Source organism: Lemur catta, chromosome 15 (genome assembly GCF_020740605.2).
Source record: "Lemur catta isolate mLemCat1 chromosome 15, mLemCat1.pri, whole genome shotgun sequence".
Classification (NCBI taxonomy): Eukaryota; Metazoa; Chordata; class Mammalia; order Primates; family Lemuridae; genus Lemur; species Lemur catta.
In genome coordinates, this window is record NC_059142.1 from 44691050 (window position 1) to 44716214 (window position 25165).

The window sequence follows — 25165 nt, forward strand, 5'->3', positions numbered from 1 at the left end:
TTTAAACCAAAACTTATGTTCTCTCTTTTCTGGACGGAAGTGTATTCTCAAGACTACACTGTGGGCTTAAAGAGCCCCAAAACAGACAACATACAGGAGAGAAATTCTACAGTCATAAATAGGAAAAGATAGAAAAATAACAAAGTCAGAATGAAGACTGAAGAGTAAGTGTGCCCACTGGGGAGAAAAAAAAGTCAATGGTGAACTGAACTCAAAGCTCTGGGGAAGAGAGTAGGGAAGCCAGGGTGAAAAGAAAAATCTATAAAAAGGGTTTCTTCAGTTTTTTTATGGTCTTTTTTTTTTTTTAAGCAACAGAATCACTTTTCCTTAAAGAAAATCTAATGAGAATTTTTAATATTTAAAATAAATCTATGGCTAATATTTATTAGTATAAACTTAATTTGTTTATAAACCTATAAAGTCAATAAATTTCAACTTTAAACTGTTAAAAATTATAAACATAAAAATGTTTAAAATCAGTTATAGATGACAGCAGCAATAATTTCATCCTTGGTATCCACTTGTATGTTTTGGTTGTACAATTTTTTTTTTAATCCCAATCACACAAATATTGTAAAGGTATAACCACCCCCACTCAAACAGCTTGGTTTATAATCTCAAACAGAAATGGCAAGACATACTTTATTCTAAAGTCTGAATATTGATAACAGCTAAAATTTACTAAGTGCCTTCTATGCCAGACAGTACGTCAGGTGCTTCATATGAAATACAAATTTATTTCTTGCAAATGCACATGGTTGGTACCATTATTTTCCCCATTTTATAGAGGATAAAACTTGAGGCTTGCAGAGGTTAAATAATGTGTTCAGTATAATGTGGGAAAGTCACACTATGAACCTAGGTCTCCCAAGCCGATAACAAGTCAATAACAATAATCACTGTGCTATAAATTAACCTGTGAGGCATAGCACAGTTAATGTATAATTTTTTTCTAATTAAATAGTTAAAATACATTTAAAATTAAAATTAGAATCATGCATTTGCAGAACATTTTTTAAAAATATTCTTGAGCAAAATAAAACTTAGATGAGGCAATTCCCAATGTTGGTCATTAGGTGTCACCACAGTCCCAAATAGTTTATCCACAGTCAGTGTTAAGAGGGCAAGGATGTAACCTTGGTAAGCAAGGAGAGGACAGTCAAGTTCATAGTACATACAAGTGATTGTAAGATGTGATTAATTTTAAAAGTTCTGTATTCAGCTAGGAGAAGATTCATGTCATCTTCCACATGAAATTCTGTAATTCTAGGAATTTATATAAGATTATAATCATTTTATACAAACAGAAGTGACTAAATCATTTACAACAATCCAATCACTCAGATAATCTAAAATTATAAAGAATACAAATATATAAATACCACCAGAAATATGCTTTTGAAATAATTTCTAAATATGTATGCCTAGAAAATGAGATTGTAGGCCATCGGACTTCAGATTACCGTTATCAATAAAAGTATCACCTTACCTTTATATAGTGCCTATTTACAAAGCAGTCTCAACATCATCTCACATGCTCCTCACAATACCCCTGTGATAAGGTATTTATCTCATTTCATTATAAAGGAGCACAAAAGCTGAGGTTAAATGACTACCCAGGTCTAACTGTTGGTTAGGTAGGTCTTCTACCACTTCAAAGATTTTTCAAAGTTGGGAGGTCTTACATTTACTTTTACTTTCATGCAGAATCCTTAAACCCAGATTAATAAGCGTTTTTTAAAGTTGATTTTCTGATTTTCTTAGCAAGCTAAAACAATAAACCACACTTTATTTTTCCTTTGCTAGTTGTCATACCATAGCCTTCTGGTAGGTCTGGAGGAGTATGTAAATGTGTCCTGCTCATGTAATTTCTATGTCGTTGTGACCTGACTCTCCTCTCTGCCAGTCTGGGATCCGAAGACTGTCCACATGTTGCACCATTTGTTCCACTAATTGGAGTGTTCTCATCAACAAAGCAGCTAAGAGGTCTGCCAGGACTAGAATATTCAGATGCCGGTCTATTAAAAATTAACAAGGAAAAATAGTTATCAATTTAGATATCAAAAGTACAGTTTTCTAGACAATGTATATACTGCAATAACAATCACTTACCACATAAGAAAATGGAATAACTTTTACAAATATGATTTTAAGAACTCTGAGTTAAAAGCAAGCCTGAAGTCTCTAAACATCAAAGAAAACCAACCAAGCGATAAGCATGTCAATTATGAATTTAAATTATTTTATATAAAATCCACATATATTATAGATGTGAGTACTGGCTTACAAAGCACTACTTGATCTAGTTACAGCCTACTTCTCAAGACCTGATTTCCCACCATTCTCCCTCCCACTCTGCTTCTGCCACACTGATATCCTTTCCTGTTGTTCCTTGAACCTGCCAAGGTCATTCTACCTGAGAGCAGTTAACTCTTCCTTCCATATGGAATATCCTTTTCTCCTACTCTCCCTAGGCCTGGCTTTGTCATTTAAATCAGTTTACTACTGCCTCCTAAGTCACCCAGTTATTTGATAGTGTGCATCAACTCAGCTCCTCAGCACAGCAATTATCTCTGATATTTTTCCTGTTTATTTGCACCCTTGTTTTTGTCTGTCATCTCCCACTAGAATATTTATTGAAAAGGGAGTCTGCCTAGCTTAATCCCTACTATAAATAGTCCAAGTACCTAGTGCTTGACATATATATGTACATAGCTCAATGTTTGTTGAATGAATATAGTTTGTCTCTTAAAGAGTTTGCAATTTACTGTAGATGTTAGAAAATAAAATAATCAAGAGTTCATTTTTAAACTAATATTTAAAACAGTCAACTTTTTGTACTTGTATAAATTAATTTTAGCAGTTTAAATGAATTAAAAGGAAATGAGCATCACTTAAAACACTGACACAAGTACAAATTCATTTATGCTCAGATATAATAAAAATGGGTCCTGCAACTTCAATACAACCCTTGGCAGTTTTATATTAGAAATGCAACCCTCAAATCAGCCTTTTAAAAAATGGCAACACGAACTAAGATTCTTCCTGAGGATAACAATGGAATAAAGAAAACTTTGTGATTCAATGAATTAAACAATGAATCCTCAATAAATAACAGTAGGTATAGCTAATGAGAAGCATTTCATATTCCATGCCTGGTGCCAGTCCTGCTCAGAAGGAAAAAACCAAGGCAAAACATAACACTGAGCAGAGATCATAAACTTTGTTCTTACCTTACAAGAGGCAGGGAGCAAGATTCAGCCACTTACCCTATTTGTTTTCAGTTACTTACAAAGCACCTATTTGCAGTTTCCAAAAATTGTCTTCCATCCTAATATCTTTATACATTAAGCTCCATAAAGAAAGGGACTAACTATAACAGCCATTCTTTAAGATTTAGTTCACAGACTCCCCTCCTTCAAGAGTTTTCCTTTCCGAGTTCTAACCACCTCCTTAACCCCACTCTAAGTTAGACGCCCCTCCATGTGGTCCCAGAGTATCTGGTTGTCTTGATCACAGACCTTACCTAGACCCAAGAGAAGATAATCATCCCCCCATGTGACTGAAAGAATGGAGACCCTATGTGTGTATTTTGTTACAGCCATTCAATAATAGATTCAACTCAAAAAAATAAATTAATAAAAGATTCCCAGAAATAAGATGATGGCTCAACTTATTCATTTAACTCATTCAATAAATATTCCTTGAGTATCATTGCAGCTCCTAGAGCTACAGTAACAGGATGACCCTGTGAAGCAATCTTTGTTGAAGACCTATAGCAGTATACCCCGGAGGGGAAAAAAAAAATCTAATAAAGCTGACAGATAAAACAGAAAGGGACTTCAAGACGCTGACTAGCATAGACCTTGGGAAACTATTTGTGTGTTCTTACCGTGTTGGGCGTTCCCACTGTGTAGTTCTTGTAATGTGATTTAGATACTGGATTCTTCCAGAGGCAGTTCGCCTTTCTTCCCAGCTTATATAAAAATATTGAAAGATAAGGCATTAATATGTATTAACAGGAAGCTGGAACGAACACAGAATGTTTTCAGTGTAATAAATAATCCAGTAATACATCTGTTGTTATAAATCTGGAATGCCAAATTGAAAGATTAATTCACACAATATAGAATTTTTTCACCTTATTTTAGAACTGCACCATGTATTTTATGGAATTCTGAAGCTTCTAAAACATTTACACTGAGATGTGACAAATATTTTCCATCAGCCAAACTCTGAGAATGTTTTGTTTGTTTGTTCACAGTAGCCAGAACATATCTGAGAATGTTTTAATAATATCAACACTAAAAGTATACTAATTCCTCCAGAATATTGTGGAAAATGGCTATACTAAAAATATATTTAAGCATAAAATTAATTAAGGTCATAAAACTAGTAAGCAGAAGACTGAAGATTGGAACCCAGGTGGTCTAAAAATAAAAATTACACATAATTTGACCGGGTGTGGTGGCGCACACCTGTAATCCTAGCACTCTGGGAGGCCGAGGTGGGTGGATCGCTCAAGGTCAGGAGTTCGAGACCAGCCTGAGCAAGAGTGAGACCCCATCTCTACTAAAAATAAAAAGAAATTATCTGGCCAACTAAAAAATATATATAGAGAGAAAAAATTAGCTGGACATGGTAGCGCATGCCTGTAGTCCCAGCTACTGGGGAAGCTGAGGCAGTAGGATCGCTTAAGCCCAGGAGTTTGAGGTTGCTGTGAGCTAGGCTGACGCCACAGCACTCACTCTAGCCCGGGCACAGAGCGAGACTCTGTCTCAAAAAAAAAAAAAAAAAAATATTACACATAATTTTCTTAAAAATTTAAATTTTACTAGAAAAACATAAAAGCTTTGTAAAGCATTCAGCCTTCCCAAATTAATTTTTTAAAAATCAAGAATGCCACTTCTCTCTCAATTCTTTATTATAATTCATATAATAAAAAATAGGCAAATGACTATAGATATGTAGTAATGTTAATATTTCTACCAAAATATTGGCAGAGGTTAGATAGCATTAAAAAAGAGAATACAGAGAGATGCTTAGGTTTCCCCCCTATGATTACAATTATAGTACAATAACTGTACTATAAGTTTAGGACAATAAGACTTACATTGCTGTACTCTCTCAATATTAGTTATTTCACTCTAAACTTCGCTTTCAAAAGTATTATAATCTACCTCACATCCATAAAAGAGTTAACAGATTGAGAAGCTAAAATGATCTATAAACAGTGAACTATAGTGATTTTTAACAGTGTAAACAAAATGAGCACATACCATAGCTTGAATGTAAAATTTCTTATGAAAAAATAATTTCAGTCAAAACTCAACCATTTATACACATTAAACAGATGCAATTTACTGTATGTAAATTATATCTCATTGAAGTTAATTAAAAATACTTTGAAAGTTAAAATAAAATCAGAAAAATGTCAGTAGTAGCATTAAACAAAGAGAGCAATGATAAAGATCTGACCCTTGAAATAAAAAGGGTCTGTGTGCTCTGACTCTGCCACTTACTATGTGGCTTTAGGCAAATTACTTAACCTTAGTCTCAGGTTTTTTTAATCTATAAAATGACAGGTTAACAATAGTAGTAGCAGTAGAACTAATAGAAGCTAATTATTAAGCACTTACGTGCAAGACACTGTGCTTTATATGAATGACTTCATTTAATCCTCCCAACAGTTTATGGGGTATGTACTACTATTAATCATCCTCTTTATAAAATAATATAAACTGAAACTTACAGAGCTTAAATAAATTAAGGTCATAAAGTCAGTAAGCAGAAGAGTAAGGATTAGAACCCAGATGGTCTAATCCTAGAATCACAAGCTATATACTGCCTTCCAAGATGCTATAAGAATTAAGTGATATCATGTATATAAAGTGCTTATAGCAGTATCTGACACATATATGATCAATAATGTTACTATGTTATTATAATTACTATTACCTAAATACTCTATCCTATCCCTCTAAATAGAGCAATGTTTCAAATTCAGTACTTGTGTGTCCTGTTTTGAATAATTTAATCAAACAAAAAAGCTGGTTTTTTAAATAGATAATATTTACAAGAGAGTTACATTGGTCAAGAAATTTCATTTGTCGCCTAGGCAAAACTCTTAAAAACCAAATTTAACACATTTAATTCATGGCTTCTTTTATAAATTTGTTGTGACAAGATCCTTCACTAATTTTACCAGTAGAAGGAAAATCTACATTCTGGAATTGATCATAGCAAATTTCTAAAATATACAATAAACACTAACTTATTTCTCATTCTTTTAAGGATATCATCTATATGTTTCTCTAATGATTTTAGTGGTGTTAGCTTACCCGTCTGGTAAATCATTATCAAACAAACGACTGCAGTCCACAACTTGTCCTCCTGTGCCTATTCGGTCTCTGGACTGAAGACTTACTATTAAACAATAGAAACATTACTAAGATTCACAGAACTAAAAGGAACTACTTCAATCTAAAATTTCTATCTTTAGAAGACATTTGGCTTATTTTAATACTTTAGAATGAACTTTTTTGGTCTCTACTAAAATCTATAATTTCTTTTCCCATAGTTTTTTCCCTTCAGGAGTGATATTACAATTTTACAGTTTTCTACACTTTACCATGTTCATGGAGGAGGGTCTAATTCGTTTTTTACCGCTGTGATGGTACAATGCAAAGTCACTACTGCACTTAAGAAGCCTACCATATTAACAGCATATTCATGTACAAGAGTTTATCAAGTTCATATTAATTTGGATTTAACTCTTGATAATCTGATCATCTTAAAAAATACACTGGATTCTGGCAAGAGGGCAATCTTTGGATTCCATGAGTTTTAACAGTGTAGTATAAAACCATCCCTATAAACTTGGAATCAATAATAATAAACTTGGAAGCAAGAGATGTAAACACTAGAGCAGGCTCTACCAACTAGTTTAGCACTGTAATCTTGAAGAAAACACTTAATACACTTAAGATTTAGATAATCCCATTTGAATAACGGGAAAGTTAGGTTAAATGATATCCCTGAAGCCCTTCCTTGTTGCTCTGGTATTCTTTAATTCTATTTTTGGCAACTCTCCCAAAAGATACAAGAGGTACAGCCAAACTGGACTATGTCCCAACTTCTTAAAGAATTAATAGGTTACCCCATAAAGTATAATAAGGACCGCTTCATTTAAGGAAGGCTCTCAAAATTCTAAAATCTTCCAGCTCTGTAAAAGTTTTCAAAAAAATCAGAAAGTTCAGAGCTCCTTTATATTAAGAACACTGTAACATACCTCTTCAGTGAAGGTAAATATTATATGAAAACTATACTAGAAAACTATATTAATCAATTTTTATAGAGACAAAATAAATGAAATGCTTACCAAAATGCAATCACAGTAGAAACAATGTATTTTTTTGTTTAAATAACATTAAGGTTCAAAGCTAAAGAATTTCATGGGCTCAATTTGTATCTCCAGAATGCTGTATTACAGAACACCTAAGCAATCTATAGGTGTTTTTAAATGGCCTAATTCTAACATATGAAATGAATCTTAGAAATACTATGTTTATCAAAGTACTGTCTATAATAGTAAAACATAAGAAACAACCTAAATATCCAACAATAAAGGACTAGTTAAATGAATTATATACCCACCATGCACTACCATACAACATTAAAAATGTTATAGAAGTGTAACTATGGGACTAAAAAAAGATGTTTATAATAGATTAAAACAGGTTACAAAAAATTTGCATGGCAAGAGTTCAACACCAGCCTGAGCAAGAGCGAGACCCCCTCTCTCAAAAAATAGAAAAATTAGTGGGGTGTGGTGGCACATGCCTGTAGTCTAAGCTACTCAGGAGGCTGAGGCAGGAGGATCGCTTGAGCCCACGAGTTTGGAGGTTGCAGTGAGCTATGATGAGGCCATTGCACTCCAGCCTGGGAGACAGAGTGAGACTCATTCTCAAAAACAAAAAACAAAAAACTGCATGGTATAATCTCATTTTAAGAAGAGGTTTACATCAAAGTGATAATGATGATTATATGTATTCTTTAGGTTCTCTGACAATATTTAGATTTTATTTTATAATAAAAAAATAAAAAACTTCACAAGGGGTGGAAAAAGTTAAATGACAGTTTTAAATGCAAGGGAAAAGGTTTGTACCCCTTGAATTATCTCAATTCGGGAGGTTTTTCTCCCTAGAGTAACAATTACAAAAAACTGATAAAGCAAAGTATACAAAGATGTTTGCAAGTTTAAATGTTATAACAGCAAAAAATAACTTAAAAAGTTCTATGATTAAGTAATGATATAGCTATATAATTCATCCTTTAAAAAATCATTAATTACAAAGATTATATACAAATACTAAAAATGGTTATGGTAAGTAGAAAAAAGCAAAGTAAAAATTTTATATTCACTGTAATTAAAAACAAAAATATACAGAAATACATATAAATAAAAATACTAGAAGGAGATATATATTTTTTAAAGTTAGTTTTCTAGTATACTTTTCTTCATTTTCCAAAAAGATGTCATATATATCTATTTACAATTATTTGTAAAGGGCTAATTCTGCAAGAACTGGAACTCCTTATTTTTGAATGCGAGAACTACAGTATCATGTTTGAGTCCAGCCTGCCTCTCTCTTATTAATGGTCCTATTATGAACACCTGTGTCACACAAGTGCTTTAAATAAATATACATATACACACACACATTCACGCACATACTTAAAACACTTGTTTTTTACGTAGTATAATCCAGTAAGTATATTTCTAATGTCTAACAAAGGAAAGTCTGCTATTTATATAAATGCAAATAGTAAAACTGTTTTGTTACTCCTAGACATTAATTGGCAAGCATTATGTAACATACCAAATCAAATACAGTAGGAAGAATTCAAGGTAAAGTCTTGAATTCCAGGATTTTTGAAATTTTTTTTACCCCCTTCCCAATCTAATAATTACAGGAATTGTCAATAATGCTGCAGGTACAGATACTTCCCTGGGACAACCGCAATAGGGCTTTGTTATGTGGCTACTCTGGCAGTTCCCTAACTATGAACCCAATTCATTCACTGCCTTATAAAACAAAATCTTTCAAGTACTTTTGGTAACTAAAACCTCTCTGATGGGTTCACAATGAAATCACCTTATTTTATATTCTGCTCTATCATGACATGTAAGATTCCATTTTTCTTCTTTAAGAAGCCTCCAAGGTGCGCTCTTCAGTGTTTTTCCACACAATGTATCTTGATAAAAATCTCAACCCATCAATTCTTAAGAAAGTCTCAGGAAATTTTATATCAAGGCTTTCCCTCTAGGTTAATTCAAGACAGTCTACCAGTTCACTAAGTGCCTTATGAGTAAGGTAACAATTTCTCCCTTTTTCCAATCAGTGTTACACTACCATTGCTTATTCTATTTTTTTCAATTAGCACAGATTTTAAAACTGAAAATCATTAAACATTAAACAAAGAGTTCAAAAGAATATTCTCTTCTTACTCACAAACTAGTTTGAGAATTACTTTCAGGAAACTTTACTATCATCTATAAAGTTTATCTTAGCAATCTACTGTATTTGAATACTTTAAAAGAATTCCTTCCTAAAGCATCACTAGTTCTTCCCAACATTTAGGAGTTACTATTTTTTTTTGACATTATTTAAAGTTTTAAAAATTAAGTTAACCTAGTTCCTAGGTTCACTGTAACATTTTACATGATTTACATTTAATTCATGCTAATACAATACATACTATGATATTTTGATCTATAAGGTACTCAGACATTAGGTCAGTTTGAATGAGGTCAAAATTCATGTAACTGTAAATTCCATACTTACCTACTATCTGTCCTCTAACTGTATCATTGTCATTTGGCCCAAGTTTGCACAGATCCAACCTCTGATCTATTTGAAATCAACCAAAAGAAAGCCATCAAAAAATTAGCTTGTATCAGAGATTCTAATATCTATAGAGTGACAGTAAATTTCCACAATTCACTAGAAATCATATCTACCATATAAAGCATTAATGTTTTAATTACAAATGTTTAAAATTCTCCAACTGCATATACAATTAGTATAAATGTCTCAACAAGATTTGATAAATTCAGACTTCAAAAATCATGAAACAAACAAACAAAAAAACCATGAAATACTGGTGTATTACATTCCCAACAGACCACTACTTTCTCTCCAAACTTTCAGACCACTCCAGAGTGAGTCTTGGCTTCCTCTTAATAGTTACTGGTTTTAAGCAATTTTCCCCAAGCCTTGTTTTTCTCACATGTAATAACAGTAACTATCTCATATTTTTTAAGGATTAAATCAGATAATTACGTAAAACTCTCAACATAGTGCCTGGCACCTAAGTGTTCAATAAATGTTAACTGTTATTTACTGTTATTTTTTACCTGTTACTTACTGTTAGTTTTTTATCTAACCGTTTCAAATGACACACACACTAAGTATTAATAAGAAGCCAAGAACAAACTGTAAGATCTGTGTTTGGCTCAGTTCTGTCACTAACTCATTAAGGGGCAACTCATTTATTCTCTCAGATGGCTCATGTGTAAAACAGATGTCACACTGGACTGGCCCTCAAAGTTACAGTGAGAAAAAATGTCACTCATAGAATGTTGGTTTTACTTTGATTACAGCACTTATAGCTGAATTCCGTTACAGCTATGTTCCATCTATCTACTTAAATAACTGAATCGGTAAGAGGATGAGATCATATCTTAGTCTTTGTATTCTCCACTCCAACCTGGTTTAGAACACTATTACCTGGTGGTCAATAAATATTTAATTAAGTACTACTGCACATCAGAAAGGTCAAATAAATTAATGCAATGAGACATTTACAAACAGCAGAAAGAAAAATCCTTGCCTCTAATCTATAGCCCCTGGCTAACCAGCCAAAAATACAGACATTTTTTTCCTTTGCAAAATAAATGGACGCTAAGTTGGCTATACAGTGTACTTCCACAGAGCAATTCCTCTTCTCCTATTCAGTCCTCCCAACGTGGCATGCTCCCCTTTGCCAGCAGGCCTTTGCCCTTCCTTCTCAGGACAGGATCCACGCCTTTTTCACCTTTATGTTGCCAGGGCTTAGAAAAGTACCTGGCACATTAAGAGTTCAATAAATGTTTGGTGAAATGAACCAGGGATAATGTCAGACATTTGATCTCTAAGTTTTCAGTCTGCCTGCTGGGTCGGGTAATAAAACAGTTTGTTTTTATATGCAGTTCATTTTTCTCAATCCCAATATCTTCTCCCTCCTGTTGGTCACCCTGTCAACACAGAAATATAAGAATTTCTCAGATGCCTTTAAATTCCTCTGACTTAGAACATCTAGCTCAATTTTCTACCTTTTTCTTTTTGATATTTATATTAGGTCAATATTTACATTTCTGGGCTTTGGTATCACACTACATTAAAAGAAATCATTTCTTAATATAACATTCAATACTAAATTTACTGTTTTTAATTTATTAATTTCCTTAGCTAGATTTTATGTGAGTTTGTTTAGCACAGGCATCTGGGCTAAAAATCCATGACACTGACTAATAATATTTTTTATATTATATAAAAAAGAATTCTGTAGAAACAAAACAATCTGCTGAAAAAGATATTTCCATCTATGGCCCTATGGAAAGACCCCCCAAAAGACTCTGTCACCTGGTTACATGAATTACGTATATACTAAGTCAATCTGTCAATCCATTACGAAATCACTTCTAATGTCTTGATCTTGGTCTAACCTTCTAAATATCCAGGTTGGTGATAAACTGAGCTCTAGTTAAGTAGTTAACATAGCTGTCTTACACTCACAATAATGTCTTATTTTTAACTTTTAATTTTGTCACAGCAGTTCTATACCATTCTTATCCACTAGTAATTCCCCTTTAACTGCCACCTTAAACACTCCAATCACCTAAATAAGTACTCACTTCATCGCACAAATGCACCAAAACCAGAGAAGGGTGCTAAGAAATTTAAAAGGGCATATATACCTTGACATCCTTCTTTTCATTCTTCTGGATATCAATCATTTATTTATTTTTTTGTTGTTGTTGTTGTTTTTTGAGACAGAGTCTCGCTCTGTTGCCTGGGCTAGAGTGCTGTGGCGTCAGCCTAGCTCACAGCAACCTCAAACCCCTGGGTTCAAGCAATCCTCCTGGATCCACCTGCCTCAGCCTCCCAAGTAGCTGGGATTACAGGCACATGCCACCACACCCAGCTAATTTTTTCTATTTTTAGTAGAGATGGGGTCCCTTGCTCAGGCTGGTCTCAAACTCCTGAGCTCAAGCAATCCTACCGCCCTGGCCTCTCAGAGTGCTAGGATTACAGGCACGAGCCACCGCGCCCAGCCTCAATCACTTCTTAACACTTAAAAATTCACTGCAAGTGAAGCATCAGCTCTGATTCAGCTGATGGTTCATTTTTTTTTTAAGTCTATAAAATAAATTTAGGCCAGGAATGTTTCAGAAATATATAGCACATATAGGAAATTAAGTTTTGGGAACCCTGCCAACATAATTTTTTTTTTTTTTTAATTTAAAAAGCACTAGTATCTACTCACAACCAGTGTCTTTGAGGCGGTTGATGGCATTGGAAAGAAGACGAACACAACCAAGAAATCCAGCACCTTGTTTTTTATGGATCTTCTTGTGATTCCACACACTGATTGTAACTGAATCAGACTTTCCAATATACCTACAAAAACAAAATGGGTACATAAGTAACTTGGTAGTTACAGGTAGTGTAAAATTTTTCTTTTTTTCTTTTTATATTCTAAAGACACAATGTTTCAGAATATGGCTAGGGCATGCAAAATATGTTTTCAGTTCAATCAATCCACAGGATTGAATTTAAATTTTTAAAAATCTAAAAAGAATTTTCAATGTATCTTTATCATATCTGCCACTCCCAAGTCAGGCAACAATTCTTGTTAGGAAAAAAAGCTATTTTAGTAGTTAGTGTCTAACAATGCTAAGGGAGTTGATAATGATTACTTCTTTCCAAGAAGAAAATTTCCAAAAGAACTTTTATCACAGTTACATTTTAAATACATTTCAATGCCATGACCTACTACCTCAAAGACTACTTAGTTCACTTTCATGGGACATTGTCAAAGCTGACAGACCAAAAATCTGACCTACCTGTTATATTTTAAAATGCTGTAGAACAAAACCTGTTTGTAACGCTTTTTCCCTGCTTCTTTCCTGCATGCAGGCCTTGAGAGAGCAGGACTCTTGCAGATTTCACTTCACTGCCTGCAGACAAGCAGAGCAGGGAAAAGCGTTACTGTACTTGTCTGTGTATATGCCTGCAAGTCTGTAAAAGCTCTACCATAGCCAATTGTTAACATGGCATCAACCCATGCCAAAAGATAATAAAATAACATAATTATATCAAGTAGAACCCTAACTATTTCAATGACTCTAAGAGGTCAAATTTTTGGTCCAGCAACCTTGATCTTAAAGTATCACTGAGTAAACCAGCAATATTGGAAAAATTCACCCTGCTCTTTTCTCCTCCAATGTAGCCCCTTGGAAATATGCAAAAGAGAAATCCCTGGGTAGCCAGTTAACATTAACTGTAAAATAAAACCTAGTAAGCACATGAAAAGATGTTCAACATCATTAGTCATTAGGGAAACACAAATCAAAACCACAATAAGGTACCACTTCCTACCCACTAGAATGCCTTTAATTTTTTAAGGAAAACAGCAATTATTAGCAACAGAGGGATAAAGAAAATACTCTGAAATCTTCCAGTGGAAAACAACAATCATGAAAGACCAAAATCAGGATAGCAATACTCTAAACCTGTACTATCCAAAATGATAGCCACCAGCCACATGGGACTGTTGAGTATTTCAAATGTGTACAGTTCAAATTGAGGAGAGCTGTAAAATAAACACTTGATTTCAAAGACTTAGTAAACATGTATGTGTATATATATATACATATATCATATATATAGTTCAATATTTTAATGCTGAAATGAGAAAATTTTAGATATACTGAATTAAAATATATTACTATGCTTAATTTCATCTGTTTTTTACTTCTGTTAATGTGGCTACTAGAAAACTTAAAATTACAAATGAGCTCCCATTTGTGGCTCACATTATACTTCTATTCAACTGTGTTGATCTAGACCTTGAATACAATGCAGCAATGTATTCAACATGTGGAGGGGAAGTGATATCCCACCTAGAAGTCTATACTCAAACTACTCATCAAGTAAGACAACAAAATATATTTTCATCTTTGTATTCTTTCTCAAAATGACAGTGGAAGACAGACTTCATCAAAACAGAGGAATAAACAAAAAAAATAGGTTGTCAAAGGAAATTCCCAACATAATGATAAAGGCAAGTCCTAGGACAAATGTGCAGCAGGTCTTAGAGAACCACCAGACCAGACTGGAGCAAGAGGACAGAGGCTCCAGGAGGGGTATCTCCAAGAAGAGAACAAAGCCAATGAAATACCTGATGGGACTGAATATATGGAGAGATGTTTAATTCTGTAGGTGAGTTTGGGAATTAATGAGATAGATAAGAAACTAAACAAATGGCAAAAAAGTTATTAACCTCAGAAAAAAACAAAAGTTTCAAGAAAGAAAATGTAATCCTTATGCCCATGTGACCCAGCTATGAATATTTTCATAATCATAATAATGTAAACACAGAACAATGATTTAACCAAAAAGATTCATGTAATTGTACTGGAGAGCTGGAGAAAGGAAGGAGCATGTGAGAGTTGCGGGAGTGGGGATGAGGGATATCAGTTTTAAAACCTGAATCACCTACTAAGGCAGGAAATTTTAAAATACCGAAAACTAAAGCCTTATAGTATCATTTGCCTTTTTAAAAAGGTACATACACTCCTATAATTAAAATAAAATTTAAAAGAAACTACCCATATAAAAGAATGTCTATGAGTATAACACCAATTCTGATTTCTGGTTTCCTATTTATAGCTGGCCTAGGTGAATTAATACCTTTATTTAATTGAAAAAAGGAAGGGACATTTCTATACCATGGGCCAGTTTCATTTGGTTCTTCATTGGATTATTAGGGATACCTCACCTTCAAAACCTACTGAAAGCTATCAATAAACCAAAGCACCTTCCTCCTGGGTTTTGTACCCTTTCTGGGAAGGCCAAATTATACCACAGATGATAGTCAGATCATTTCCCATTACTCTTCTTAGACTATATCAAATAATATTAATTCTATGTTTCATTTCAAATTAATCATTTAAACCTACAGGTCATAGTGCTGATTCCACTTTGGGTCAAGTGTATTCTTCACAGTATCTGTAGAATGGCATTGCCCAGATCCATCAACCACCACCTTAGCAAACGGATCAGGAAGTCCTACAAAAAAAGGGAAAGATTCTTTTTTTAAATTAAAGAATATTTTGATATGTAAAATAATTGGTAATTATATAAGGATTACCATTTGCTACAAAGCAAAAGATTATTCCATTCTTTAATTCTTTTTAAAAAGCGTAACATTTCACCTATAAATCGAAAGTGGTCTACTTTTAAAACAGATTAAAATTACCTCTACATTGAATACCAAAACTACATTTTTTCTTGTTCCTGTCTCAAAACATTCTCAGTTTAAATTACCAAAGTCTAGAGGTCACCTCATATGTGAATATTTTTATTGTTACCAGCCCTTTGACCCCAGGAAGGTGAATGCTGAAAACATCCATGGCTCTCTTTTCCCAATGTCTCTGTTGGTGGTTCACTGAAATAAAAAGCTTATTAAAGGTTTTCACACAGGAACATGGGATACAGAGAAATCAAATTAGCCAAGTTTTATTGAATAACTACCATGAATTATGAGAGATTGAAACAAAAAATGTAATACTCTGTGCCTTAAAAGAGCTTACTATCTTACTGGAGAGATAAAAGTACCATGTATGAAAAAAACAAAAAAACCTGAGAATAAACAAGTGCTTGGCAGTAGTGGGTATAATGTGAATATTTGTAACACCATGTCAGGTACTATTCTAAATAATTCATATATCCCTTTAATCCTTACAAATAACCCTGTGAAGTAGATACTGTTACTGTCCCCATTTTACTGATGAGGAAACTGAGGCACAAAGGGGTTAATTAACTACTCCAAGGTCACACAGAAGTAAGTGGCAGAGCCAGGGTCTAAAATTTAGATTCTAAACTCATGCAACATGAAGTGTGGCTATCAACTTCATGCTCTTAACTACTATGCTGTATTATACCTCTCATTTACTATGTAGTTCAACAGTGAGTACAAGAAGAACTCAGAAAAACAGGATATCAGTTTGAATTTGGATAGTAAAGAAAAGGCTCTGGGGGATGGGAGGGACTCATCTGGGCTGTAAAGGACAACCAGGAAAAGCAGGACTTTCTTAGCAATAGGAAGAGTGCCAAGGAAGGTATAAAAATAAAGTATGTGCAGGGCTTTGAAGAGTCTCACCAAAGTGTTTGTACTAAGGTATAAAAGTAAACACTGTTAGAAAGAGACAACATCCAGTGAGAAGGGATTAAAAATCAGAAAATAGGGCTTAGACTGATTGTGGTAGATTATAGGGAGCCATTTTAGGTTCTTGAGCATGGCTGTGGACACAGTCATATTTTTCTATTAGTGGTATTCAGGGCAGACTATGAGAAGGAAAGACTAGAGGCACAAGAAACCACCTGTGAAGCTGTTGCAATAATCCAACAGTAGGACGAGAAGACCCTGAACTAGAGAAGTCACATGAAAAGGGGAATGGCAGCCAGACGCAGTGGCTCACACCTATAATCCCAGCACTTTGGGAAGCCAAAGCAGGAGGACTGCTTGACCGCAGGCATTCAAGACCAGCCTGGGTAACACAGCAAGATCCCGTCTACACAAAAAAATAGAAAAATTATCTGGGTGCAGTGGTGTGCAGCTGTAGTCCCAGCTACTCGGGAGACTGAGGCAGGAGGATCACTTGAGCCAGGAGTTCAACATTACAGTGAGCTATGATCGTGCCACTGCACTCTGGCCTGGGCAAGAGCAAGACACTGTCTATATTAAAAAAATAAAATAAATTAAAATAAGGGAAAGGAAATGACAGTTAAGAGAGCTACTCTGAAAGATCTAACATGAATTAATAAGACATTCATGTCAAATATCGCACTATACTTTTCCATCCAAAGCAATAATGATAATAGTGGTCTTTTTTGACAAAAATTTAAAAGTTAGGAGAAAGCAGACCTAAAGAGACCTAAAGAGACAAAAATGATAAATTACATGTTAGACATACTAGGATAGAGCACATTTCCTGTGGACAGCTGAAACTACTAAAATTGGTAAGTATTAATGACTAGAGAAAATTTGCATCTCAATATCTAATTTTTTTTTTTTTTTTTTGAGACAGAGTCTTGCTCTGTTGCCCGGGCTAGAGTGCTGTGGCGTCAGCCTAGCTCACAGCAACCTCAAACTCCTGGGCTCAAGCGATCCTCCTGCCTCTGCCTCCTGAGTAGCTGGAACTACAAACACATGCCATCACGGGAAGCTATTTTTTTTTTTTTTTTAAGATATGAGGTCTGTGCTGCCCAGGCTGGTCTCGAACTCCTAGCCTCAAGCAATCCTCCCACATTAGCCTCCCAAAGTGCTGAAATTACAGCTGCAGTCCCCAACCCCTGGCCTGCAGATCAGTATGGGTATCATCTGTGGCCTGTTAGGAAACAGGCCGCACAGCATGAGGTGAATAGCAGGTGAGCAAGCAAAGCTTCATCTGTATTTACAGCAGCTCCCCATTGCTCCTCATCTCCTGTCAGATCAGTCAGGCACTAGATTCTCACAGGAACTCAAACCCCACTATAAACTACACAGGTGAGGGACCTAAGTTACATGCTTCTTACGAGAATCTAATGCCTAATGATCTGACATGGAGCTGAGGCGGTGACACTAACGCTGGGAAGTGGCTGCAAATACAGATTATTATCAACAGAGAGGTTTGACTGCACAATAAATGTAACGCACTTGAATTGTCCCGAAACCATCCCCCTATCCCCACCCTGGTTGTTGGCGCTTGAATTGTCCCGAAACCATCCCCCTATCCCCATCCTGGTTGTTGGAAAAATTGTCTTCCATAATACCAATCCCTGGTGCCAAAAAGGTTGGGGACTGCTGGATTACAGGCTTGAGCCACCTGCGAGAACCTCTTTACTATATGAATACACTTATTGAGCTACAAACAATAATGAAATAACAATTTCAATTTAAAAGTGAGTTACTTTCCAAAGAAAATAAAGCTTTGTCTTTTATTGGATGAAAGAAAATTCAACCAAGCCATCTTGGTTCTAAATGACTTTAATTTGACCCCTATAAAACACCTTAATACATTATATTACACACTAATTTTTTAATATTGCATAAAAGAACAAATTTGACACTAATAAAAACATTACTTTTAAAAAAACACATAATGGATAAATAGATATGTGATAAAGTTAATGGTAGAATCTAGACGGTGAGTGTTCACTATAAAATTCTTTTACCTGTTGCTTTATGTTTGAAAATTTTCCTGCCAAAACTTTGGGGGAAGTAAAATAAAAAAAAAATTTATTTTTAAAAGCCAACAGGCTTGAAAACAGTTCCGAGATATGGATTAATAAAATTTTTCTCACCAATAGTAGTGCCTTAGAATAAATAGTATTATCACACAAATTATTCTACAAAAGATAACACATGGCAGTGGATTTCTTCCTGTAGTGAAAAAAATATGTATCTACTTTATCATCCTATAGTCATGTTTCATATTAAAATTTACTTTTCTCATTCAACACAATTTAAACTGAATCACAAGCAAAAACCTAACTATATTTTACTTTTTTTTGTTGTTGTTGTTTGAGACGGAGTCTCGCTATGTTGCCCGGGCTAGAGTGAGTGCCGTGGCGTCAGCCTAGCTCACAGCAACCTCAAACTCCTGGGCTCAAGTGATCCTCCTGCCTCAGCCTCCCGAGTAGCTGGGACTACAGGCATGCGCCACCATGCCCGGCTAATTTTTTTTTTTTCTATATATATTTTTTAGTTGGCTAGATAATTTCTTTCTATTTTTAGTAGAGACGGGGTCTCGCTCTTGCTGAGGCTGGTCTTGAACTCCTGATCTCGAGCAATCCACCTGCCTCGGCCTCCCAGAGTGCTAGGATTACAGGCCTGAGCCACCGCGCCTGGCCTTATATTTTACTATTAATAATATTAATAACTGTACTCTGATCAATAAACACATACTTATTTAAATTTAATTAAAGAATTTAGGAACTATTATTTTTCTCTGAAACTAATGTGGGCAACTCTCAACTCATAAACAGGCCAAAAATATCGGTACATATATATGTAAATCTACCAGAGTAGGGATTTGGAACTTTGGCCAGTGTGAACCTGGAAGATAATTCCATCCTTCATCGCCGGCTGACTCCCCTCTGAAGGCCTAAGAATTGGCTTTCCTGTTTCCCTTTCTAGGCCATCAAGTGCCTCCCATTCAGAGTTTTAAAGATAATTACACAGTTTCCCCTAATTTTCTTACCCCTAAAGCAAGCTCACAGTCTTAAAACTCATCAAGTTTTACTGCCTATACCAATGCAAAAGGCAGAAGACTTCCTTCTTTCTTTCACCCACAACTTAAGAACAGATAAAGATCATATAAGGAATAATAATCATCTCTCAGAGGTTTACAAAATATTAAAGTAAGATTCCTCTAGATTTCCTAGAAAAAGAGACAAGAATATCTGGATATCTTATTGGAGAAGCTGTGTCTTGGGGCCCAAAAGGATGGAAAAGAATTTGAAAAGGAAGGCTAGCAGACAAAACTGAAGATTTTGTCTTCAAAACCAGAGCAGATGTCTTGGAGGGTACAGAAGCAGCTGTAAGGGTGCTGCTCACACTTTCCTCCCTTTTCTCTTTATCACTATCCTATCCAACCCTATTTATCACTTTGTAGTCCCACTAGGATAAATCCTAGTCCCACTAGGATAAATCCTACCTCAGATCAACCTTAAGGAGGATTTTAAAAAGTACACCTTGGTTATTAGGTTATTAGTGACAAGTAGGAGGTAGGTAGTTGAGCAGCAGCCTGAGAGAGAGAACATTAGTTGGTGACAGCAGGGAGAGATGGGGAATTCTGCGGCCACTGGGCCCTCCCTACTGTGATGTTGCAGTGTGGAGGGCAGATGGTACATATATTGAAGACTGCTTATAATTTTCTAACCATGTTTTAAATTATCCTATTTAACTGCTTTCCCATCTAAGCACAGAGATACCATAAAACTATATAGTTCTATAAGATGTTATTTCACAAACTTTAATTCAGGTTCTACTCCAGAAAAACTGGAATAACATTTTAAGTAGAATGAATTAAGTATGATTGTAAAATATATCAGGAGCTTATTTTTTTTAATTAAACCCCTGAAAATTACCTAATGTCATATGAAATTTGACAGCACACATAGCCTGTTCTTGCTGGTTTGTAGGACCTGAATTTAAAAATCTAATGAATCTTCTCTATTTCTAATTTCAAATGTTCCACATATAAAATTTTGTTGGCTAAAAAAAGTTTTTTACTAAAAATTATATCATTTTTAATCAATAATTCAAAGCTATTTTAAGGCATGACATTACAGGGTAAAGACTTTCAACACACATGATGGGTACTTCCCAATCCTCTCTCATAAAACCTAATCCTAAATAAAGCCATAAAAAATTTCACAACAGACTGGTAAAAAGACTGTACATATGGGAACCAAACACCTGCTTTGGAGTCTGAGACATAGCAGTATCTACTGATCAAATGTGGTAGAGCTTTCTTTCCTACACTCCGAACATTCTAAGCAGGTTCAATGACTTTTCTACCTTCCAATAAATCCAGAATGCATGGGTAAAATTTCCTATAAAATATTAGAAAAGAAAAAAGCATTTACTAAATAATCTCTTAAGCCTTTTCTAGAATTTTAGCAGTATGCACACCTTCAATATACATTACCCACACCTGCATATACACACAGTCACATAAATATGTGGGAGAGGTGAATAAAGAGAAACGGGCTAAGGCTAAAAACCACAAAATCCTCTAAAAATGTGATGCTCATGGCTCTGAATCAAAACGTTTATAAAATAACACTGGGCATATTTCTGAACAGAAAAATCCCTAAACCAGACAATCCTGAAAATGCTATCCAAAAAAGTCTATACAGAACATGTAAGATTTATATTTAAAGTTAATTTACTTACGGAAAAAATCCTTTTTCACCAAGTTTTTTGCACAGAGTACTGCAAAGGAAACAAAAAATACATGGGAAAATTAAAATAAAATGGTAAGAGTGCATTGTTACATTTTAAAACACTGAAAACAGCAGTAGATAATTAGACCCTAACTACAGCAATGTATGAAATATGATCACAAACTTTTATTAAAGACTAACAAACAAAAGATAGGTGAACCAGTGGTTGTAACTTTAGCAGTGATCACCAGTAACAGCTGTGGGCAAGAAAGTTTATAAATCTGATTTTCTAATAAATCAAGATCTATTCTCAGAGAAATTCAGTGGCAATGGAAAAAACAGTTCTAAGGAGGAGATTATGTAAAGTCAGGATGTCATATCTATTTTAAGGATGAAATAATTTTATACTGAAGAGGATCATAAATAAGAGAAATTAAAGCTCTCCTGATATAGATTTTTTTTTAAATGTTCTGTTCTCTACCTAAATACCATAGAAATTTTACAAGAGAGATCAATTACTTTCCCCTAAAATCATCAGCTCAATGACAAGATAGGTCTACTCTACCTTTTCAGAATTAAAAGTTAATATATTAAAGTTAGATGTCCCAAATCCACATTTTCTGAATTACCTTGCATTAAATTACATTTATGGATGGATTCAACACCTTGTGAGCATACTAAAAACCACTGAATTGCACACTTTAAGTTTTACAGTTTGTGAATTATATATCAATTTAAAAATTACTGCTTATAAAGTCATAGACTTAAACTTCTTCAATCTGAACTTGATTCAAGGAAGGGAAAACACCAATTTTCATATATTTATAATTTATTAAATATCTATAAATGTAATGTTTGGTTAGTTTCTACTCACAGTTTAAATGGTCTGTTCAATTAGTTATAATTAATGGAAGTTTAGTGTATAAAACCTCACTTGACATAAACTTGGGAATAAGTCTAAATAAATGTAACTAATCACTTCAAAAGTTCAAATAAAAATCTTTTTAAAGACAGACATCATCAGTAAATAGAAAAATTATTAAGTAAGCACAAGATACTGACTTACTAGTCAGAACCCCTTACGCCATATCTTAGAGTTTTATTTTAAAAAACATAAAACTAGATCCATAATTAAGAATACCAGGCCGGGCACAGTGGCTCACGCCTGTAATCCTAGCACTCTGGGAGGCCGAGGCGGGAGGATCGCTTGAGCTCAGGAGTTCAATACCAGCCTGAGCAAGAGCGAGACCCTGTCTCTACTAAAAATACAAAGAAATTATCTGGACAACTAAAAATATATATAGAAAAAAATTAGCCGGGCATGGTGGCACATGCCTGTAGTCCCAGCTACTCGGGAGGCTGAGGCAGAAGGATTGCTTGAGCCCAGGAGCTTGAGGTTGCTGTGAGCTAGGCTGACACCACGGCACTCTAGCCTGGGCAACAGAGCAAGACTCTGTCTCAAAAAAAAAAAAAAAAAAGAATACCAAATCACAAGCTGGACTTAGAAGAACTCCTCCTCAAACTTTTATCATCATATAAATTGAATACTCAGGATCAATACATATGCAACACACAAATCCAAATTATAATCTTCAATTTTAATGAGGTCATGATTAATGCTGATTTTTTAAAACCACCACCCTAGGATTCATGAAGTGAAATGATTTCATATTCAACTTCCGTGAAATAGGAAATATATTAGATTTCCTCCAACTTCTTGCCACCAAGCACAAACTTAACTGTTTTTTCATTTTTTTTTTTCCTTCTTTTCACTTACAATGCCTATTCTCCTAAGACTAATCTTCTACCTGTGCTCTGGATTTCTCATATCCATCCTATCATTCTCAGGGACCTAGTAAGCCATTACACACATCCTCTATCTTGTCTCCTGACTGCCTTCTCAGCATTTAAACATACTCAAGTCTTACCCAAGCTTCCCTCCAGCCACCATCTACCTCTTTTCTTTCATAATGAAACTTAAAGAACTGTCTATACTTTTTGACTCTACTTCTCTACTTCCCACTAATGCCTCAATCCACTGCCTCTGAACTGCTGCTCCAAAGCCCTGGAGATCTAATTACTAAATCCATCCAATGGACTCCTTATAGCACTTGAAGCCCTTAGGGGCATCTGTCACTATTGGCTACTCCTTCTTCTGGAAGTCTTTTCAGAAAGTTCTGTGTATCACCACATTCACCTGGTTTTACACAGGGCATGAAACTCATTCTAAGTCTTCTTTGCCAGACCTTCCTGCTATGCTATAAGTGTTGAGGTTCTTCAGGATTTTGCTCTAGGTCCTCTTTTTTTTACTCTATAACCTGAGGAGCACAGGTGCTCATTTTTGTAAACCTTGGAATTATATGTAAACAGCTATACGTATGTGTATCCTTCTGGGAAGAGAATTCACATTTTTCCTGGGAGAGAGTACACAATTTTACAGATTGACAAAACTCTTCCTCCTGCTCTCAAAAAATAAAATAAAGAAGAGCTACTTTTCCATATGTTCTCCCTGGTTTTTACCATTTACTCTATGGTGACACCTAAATCTGTAAAACCCAACCCTTTGCAGTCACCAATTTTAATCAATTTAATGAGGGAAATATCCCTCATCTGTCCACTTCTATTACCAGTACCACCACCACAGTCCAGGCCACCATCAACTACTATCTAGGTAATTACAACAGCCTCCTCCTAATCAACCCCCTGTCTCAAGCCTCACTCTCCTTCAGTTCTCCACACTGGACCCAAAAAGTGATGTTTCTAAAACTCTGAATAAGTCCTTTCATCCATTTCCCTTCCTCCCATCCTTAAAACATTCCAAAGGCCCCTTAAAACATTCTTCTGGCCCAAACTTACATTGGCTTCAAATCTCTCTGAGCCCTGGCTCCTGCATCATCACAGCTCCCCTCCAAACCCAACTCTAAGGTGCAGCTATAGTGAACTTTCACTTTCTCAAAGGTACATCTCTCACCCATAGCCTCCACCTGCCATTCCTTATGCCTGAAAGATTCTTCCCAGGCTTCCTCACCTACTCATCTTTTAGGTCTCAAAAGGGAAGGAAGCCTTTTAGAACGTGTTTCTCTCAACTCTCCCCCTACTTGTACTTTCACAGAAGCCCATATTTACCACAGGCTCTCATCACTTTATTATGATTGAGTTTAGAATGTTGCTTATAACTAAGGAGGTGTATACTCCATACAGCACGAATCATGTCTGCCTCATCTCTTTGCATCCCCAGCACAAAGCACATATTGCGCCTGGTATTTGACTGGCACTCAATAAATATTTGTTGAACAAATGAAACAGACTCCAAAATAATCTAAAATACTTTCATTGAAAGGGGAGATTTTTATATTACATAACAAATTATTAATTCTCACATAATCATGATGTTGGACTTACAAAATCTTATTTTTATTATTTCTCTTTAATTAAAATATACCTATCAATGTCTAGGTATATTTTTATATACTGATGTTTAAAAGAATGTTTAACAAATTTTCTTTTAAAAATCACAAATAAGACATTGCTAATGTATGACATTAAATTATAGTGGTTTTTTTTTGAGACAGGGTCTTGCTCTGTCACCTGGGCTAGAGTGCACAGTGGCATCATCATAGCTCCCTGCAACCTCAAATTCCTGGGCTCAAGAGATCCTCCTGTCTCAGCCTCCTGAGTAGCTGGGACTATAGGTACACACCACACACCCTGCTAATTTTTTTTTATTTTTGGTAGAGATGAAGTCTCCTTGCTCAGGCTGGTCTCAAACTCCTGACCTCCAAGCGATCCTCCCACCCTGAACTCCCAGAGTGCTAGGACTGCCAGTATGAGCCACCTCACTTGGTTATGACATTAAGTTTTAAAGGCAACTGAAAACTTAAAAGAGCAAAGAACTATTTTTT

At 35.0% G+C, this 25165-nt stretch overlaps 1 protein-coding gene across 3 annotated transcripts in view; it reads right to left on the reverse strand.

The window, feature by feature from the left end:
• SMURF2 (SMAD specific E3 ubiquitin protein ligase 2) overlaps positions 1-25165 on the reverse strand; it is a 100674-nt gene that overhangs the window by 31711 nt on the left and 43798 nt on the right. For 2 of the 3 annotated variants that reach the window (XM_045525839.1, XM_045525838.1), the window contains exons 2-8: positions 21274-21312; positions 15290-15398; positions 12592-12725; positions 9849-9914; positions 6342-6426; positions 3893-3976; positions 1816-2018 (exon numbers count right to left, since the gene is read on the reverse strand). In XM_045525839.1, the coding sequence (XP_045381795.1) occupies positions 1816-2018; positions 3893-3976; positions 6342-6426; positions 9849-9914; positions 12592-12725; positions 15290-15398; positions 21274-21312 (720 nt within the window). Of the gene's footprint in view, positions 1-1815; positions 2019-3892; positions 3977-6341; positions 6427-9848; positions 9915-12591; positions 12726-13171; positions 13270-15289; positions 15399-21273; positions 21313-25165 lie in introns of those variants that run through there. The other variant, XM_045525840.1, reaches the window with a different exon arrangement.